The sequence below is a fragment of the Crotalus tigris genome, unplaced genomic scaffold (assembly GCF_016545835.1).
Source record: "Crotalus tigris isolate CLP2741 ecotype Arizona unplaced genomic scaffold, ASM1654583v1 scf7180000024338.4412243, whole genome shotgun sequence".
Classification (NCBI taxonomy): domain Eukaryota; kingdom Metazoa; phylum Chordata; class Lepidosauria; order Squamata; family Viperidae; genus Crotalus; species Crotalus tigris.
In genome coordinates this window covers 4,245,323-4,250,948 of record NW_024100508.1, presented here as the reverse complement: position 1 = coordinate 4,250,948, position 5,626 = coordinate 4,245,323, and the positions used below count along the sequence as shown (strand labels likewise).

At 42.3% G+C, this 5,626-nt stretch overlaps 1 protein-coding gene across 1 annotated transcript; it reads right to left on the bottom strand.

Moving 5' to 3' along the window:
- Positions 1-473: 473 nt before the first annotated feature.
- On the bottom strand, positions 474-1,421 carry LOC120300053 (G-protein coupled receptor 42-like). The gene has a single exon (XM_039325551.1). The coding sequence runs from the start codon at positions 1,419-1,421 to the stop codon at positions 474-476; it is 948 nt and encodes a 315-aa protein (XP_039181485.1).
- Between the last annotated feature and the right edge of the window lie 4,205 nt (positions 1,422-5,626).

The following is a 5,626-nucleotide window of genomic DNA, read 5'->3' as shown; positions in this document are numbered from 1 at the left end:
TGGATCGTTTACACCGATTCTATTGTCCAGTTCATCTTTCCAATCTAATTCAAAAAATGTGAACAGATTACAATTGAATGTTCTCACTTCTCCACAATTTCTGCTGTTAATCTCATCAAATGCTTTGCAAGATCAGCTTCCACTTGTGTGGGGAGCAAACCCCACATTTAGAGCCATTGAATTCCACTGCTGTCTTCTCAGTGCCATGTAAAATGACCCCCAAATATATATAAAAAAATGTGCAGACCTAAGATGACATTTCTTTAACTGGTCCCTCACCTGTATAAGTTCTTGAGCTTATTATTTGGTCAGACAGACTATGTATATGCTGCAAACATACAGCACAACTCGCATTTGTTCTTCATCGTGGATGCTGAAAAGACCAACTCCCTTTCTGAATGGTTAAAGTATGATGGTCTAATCCCATATGTTGGACACTGCAGGACTACAGGATACTGTGGAAAATGAAGAATTCAGGCAATACCACTGTCTCCCTGTTGGACCTCTGATTTTCCATGAGCCAAGAAAATCTTCATCCGGATGGAGCTATATTTTGCTCTCAGCGAGTGCCAAACTTGAACAATCCCATCGTCCATGGCAGAGGACAGGAAGTAGAAGATGAGGGGATCCAGAAAAGCATTGCATGCGCTTGGAAGCAGAGCCACAGTGCGCCACCAAACATCCTCTCCATAGATGAAGCCTACAACATGGGATACGTTATAAGGGCCAAAACAGAGGACAAAAACAGACAAAGTGGCCACGGCTACCCGTATTGCGCGACGTTTCTTCCTCAGATGGAGATGCGACCCAACCAGGACACGGATGCATCCAGCATAGCAAAAAGCTGTGATTAGCAAGGGGAGAAAGAACAAGACCACAGAGAGTTCCAGCCGCACAGGGGCCAATAAAGCCAACTGGTCTTCAGTGAAGTTGTGGTAGCAGGAAGAGCTGTTACCAGCAAAAAGGCTGGATTTGGTGTCCCTGGAGGTCTCAAGAGCAAAGAGGAGAACGCCGTGGAATCCCACCAAGCTCCAGATCCCCACAGAAACCAGGAAGGAATAGAAAGGCTTTTTATAAACTTGATAATGGATGGGATAAACAGCTCCCAAAAATCGCCCCGCACTCACAGCCGTTAGGAAACCGGCACTGGTGTAAATTGTGCCAAAATGAATCAGATTGTAAAGAGGACACAGGAAGCCTGGCATCGTCCAGTTCATCTTTCCTTTTTCCAGCATCTTGAGAGGTAAGAAAAGGATGAAGACCAAGTCAGAGAGGCAAAGGTTGATCATGTAGATGAGGTTGGGGGTCAAGCGAACCCTGGCACGGCAATAGAAGATGTAAAGGGCCAGGATATTGGAGGGCAATCCCAAGAGGATGGTTGCCCCATAGACCACCAAAGACACGATCTCCCAAATTGCCATTGCACCAGAATCAGTGCGCAGGAAGGAGCAAAGCTTGCCTGTCTACTTATTGCTCCTGTCTATTTTCAAACAGCAGAAGCAGCTGCCAAGAACGTCTCAGGTTTAGCTGTTAAATAGTTGGGTGTGTGACAGAGAATGAGTGACTGAGAGAGAGAGAGCAGATGCAAGAAGCATGGAACAGGGCAGCCCTTTGATGAAATGGACCGTGAGAAATTGTTCAGTGAAAGCAACTATGAGCCAGGGCAATAAAGCCATAAATCCCGGAAAGTCATACGAAGTTTCTCATGGCCCACTGGGCTTATGCCTGGGCTAATCTGAGCTACAGGAAGATGGAACAAGTGATGAAGAAAGAGGTCCAAATCCCTAGAAGCAGGGACACTGCTGCAGGCTTGCAATTCTGGAAATAAGGAATGAGTCCTCTGATACTGGAATTCTCTAATATCCAAAACCTTAAACTTTAATGGAGTTTTTTTGCATCATTTTTGCCCAGGTGCAGAATGGACTTCCGGAAGCGGCATCCACACAGAGAATCGGTTGTTGACATATTTGAATCCCACCACTCCTTCCTTCCTTCCTTCCTTCCTTCCTTCCTTCCTTCCTTCCTTCCTTCCTTCCTTCCTTCCTTCCTTCCTTCCTCCCTCCCTTCCTTCCTCCCTTCCTCCCTTCCTCCCTCCCTCCCTCCCTCCCTCCCTCCTTCCCTTCCTATGGTGGGATTCAGCCAGTTCACACCACTTCGGCAGAACCAGTAGCTAATTTTTTGTTGCCCAGGCTCAGAATGGACTTCCAGAAGCAGCATCCACACAGAGAACCGGTTGTTCACGTATTTGAATCCCACCACTGGATCACAGCATATACAGGCAACAATATTCTGGGTGAAGATTCAGGTAGTTAGAGGGAGAAGTTACAACCTAACTAAAAAGGAAGACTTATGACCCGGATCCAAAATTCTGACAGTATCCCCACCACCACCACTGATCATGTGTCCAAACTTTGGGTGCATTTGCCATGTCCCACAGTTACATGACAGCACGTTTACAATGATTTAAAAAAAAAAAAACCCTGGCATTTTTTATTTTTGGCAAAACTGTGCCAGAGCGAAAACTGGATTTGCTGAATGACCATGGTGTTCACCCTTTATAACCACCGTGTTCACTTACTGGGTGTCACAAAAAAAAAAAAAAGGTAAAATTGGGTAAGTCATATGACCGGACCCTTTTATGACCGTGATGGCTTACAATCCTAAAGGGCAGGACTAATTCTTGTCAAAAGGAAGAGGGTCAAAAAAGACAATAATGGCACACAGAACTATGAAATGCAAGCTGCACATCTCTTTATGTACATTGGGCTGTGTGTGAAAAGGGGACAAGCCATCACACATCATTGTGGCCAATATTTGAATTTTTTAAAAAAAAAAAAAAAAAAAAAGCACCGACACCCCGTGGAAAAAGTTTACCCTGTAATCAATCCCTGTTGGCTTTATATTGTTTTCTTATCAGTACATTGCATTAACAATATTAAAAATGTTCATCTATATCGATCAGCCAAGTAAAAAAAGGATAACCTGTTTCTATGTGACCTGGAATCTGTGAGGGAAAGAGACAGACTCAGGAACAGATATCGATATTAAATATAGATATTGATGATATATAATAGATTTGGATATATTCATTCTCTGTATATATGTGTATACATTCATTACATATTCAACCTCTGTAAATTACCATTGGATACTAACCAATGCCTTTTTTTAAATATCACACACACATATACATATATATACACTCATATTTACACACACACACACACACACACACACACACACATATATATATATATACACATAATTTAAGTAACATGTCGTATTATATTATTTCGGCCTGAGGGTGAAAATAGATTGAGTTCTTCAAGAAGGAAACATGCTCCGATGACTGGTGGAAAGCTTATTCTCTAAACTGAGTCAATCAGGAAGGACAAAATTATCTCTTTAATGTACACACCCCTGATTATAGCACATCAGCTTTAGTTGTCAAGTAAGCGCTATCAAAGAGAGAAACTCTTCTTTTCAAAAGTGAAATGATCTGGGGAGCTTTTGGGAGGGTTGTCTTGAGGGGGGGGTAGTATTTATCTCAAAGATTTAATTCCTAATTGAGAAGATGGTGAGCCAGATAGATAAAGGTAGTCCTCGACTTATGACCACAATTGAGCATAGCATTTCTGTTGTTAAATGAGACCTTTGTTAAGGGAGTTTTGCCCCATTTTACTGCTTTTCTTGCCTCGGTTGTTAAGTGAATCGCTGCAGTTGATCAGTTAATAACTCGTGAATCTGTTCAGTGAATCCGGCGTCCCCACTGACTTGGCTTGTCAGAAGGTTACAAAAGGGGATCACATGACTTCAGGACACAGCAACGGTCATAAACATGAACCAGTTGCCATGCATCAGAGTTCTGATCACACGATCATGAGGAATGCTGCAAAGGTTGTAACTGTGAAACATGGTCATATGTCACTTGTTTCAGTGCTGTTGTAACTTTGAATGATCACTAAATGAACTGGTGTAAGTTGAGGACTACCTGTATATGTTATAGGCTTCTTCAGCAAAAAAAAAAAAAAAGCAAAATAGATTTGGAGAATCATCATTTATGATTTGTGGGCAGCAATGGTGGTAGTACCTTCAGGCTTTGCCAACTAGTCCAACAGAAGGGTCTTTTGCATACACTCAGAAGACTGGGGAAGAATGTCCAAAGGCCCCTCTGCCAAGTCCTTGAGTTGTAGGTCTATATAACAATGCAACAAGTCAAGAAAGCAGTCTTCCAAACCCATTGCCAGCTTCCCTCACTTTTGGAGAAGCAGCCATTTTAATTACATGTATGATCCACCCAGTGGGACCAAAACCCAACCCTCTATTTATTATACCAAAGAGTCACTAATACTATCTATTGATTTCCATTTCCAGTACTGGAAAAGTTCTTCCTTTTAGTACAGTACACAACGCTTTGGAGTTTCTGAAGGCATCAGAGTCAGCATCTTCTGGAAGCATCCAGCCCTAAGGTGTGTCTTCCCCAGATAGCTAAGCACTTTGCTACACTACATTTAACTGTGTGGACTCTATTCTGTCAACACAAACAGCCTCGTCAATCAGCCAGACTTCCATAGCAGATCGAGCTGCTGCACAGTTGCGTGGCACGAAAGCAAACAGGGTGGTGTTATCTGATAAAATGTCCAAAAGGTCAGGATTGGTTAGAGGGTAAATGGGGCCCATAATGACTTCTCTGACAGTTATCTAGCCAGTGAATGAAGAATATTGACCAAATTGCTGTTTGACCTCCCCTGGCTCCAGCTGTTGTTTGCCTTGCCTCTAAGTGGTGGGCATGGTTCATTCTCCTCACTTCAGCTCCTTCCTCCAATGGTGTTTGTTGATTTGCTGATGGCTGGCATCTTTAAGTGCCACTAAAACTTGTTTATGAATAGGACGCCTGCTTTCCCAGGGAGAGAGCATAAGAATGACTTGCAAATTAATCCCATTTGCATGCCTAGCATTTGACAAGGAAACAACTACGGACTCTACCGTCCTTCTTCAAATTATAATTTTCTGTGGTACTTAATAAATTGGCCAAAGGGGAAGCAGGTTTCCAAACCGACCTGGGCTATCTGTATTATAGCATTATACATGAGTATATGGACTATTCTTTTTCTTAAAAAAATTCCCTACCCAGCAAGATCTTCGGCCCAGCATATTCTTTGTCTGTTTTAAATGTCATGTGACAAATGTCTAGTGATTTTTATGCAAGGGAGCCTTTAGTCATGGAAGACACATTCTGCTATTAGTCGGAAATGAATTCTGTAAGTGATTATACCCACAGCCTCCCTGGAAGAACAGCAAACCTTCTGAACATTGGAGGACAACCCAGAATGAGCTTGTCCCTAATATATAATAAAGTATAATAAATGTACCATCATACATTTTAAAATGACTTCATAACAGATACAGGTAATCCTTGACTTGCAATGATAATTGGGATCAGAAGTTCTTTTGCTAAGCAAGATAGCTGTTGAGTGAGACACACCCACTTTTATGACTTTGTATGGCTGAGGAATTCTGGGAGTTGAAGTCCACAAGTCATAAAAGGGCCCCTGCTCTAACCAAATGGGCCCGGTTTGCCCAACACATTAAGCCACATACACAAAAACACAACTACTAATCAAGC

Coding starts and splice junctions, on each gene's coding strand:
- LOC120300053 (XM_039325551.1), bottom strand. CDS start 1,421: ATGGCAATTTGGGAGATCGTGTCTTTGGTGGTCTATGGGGCAACCATC.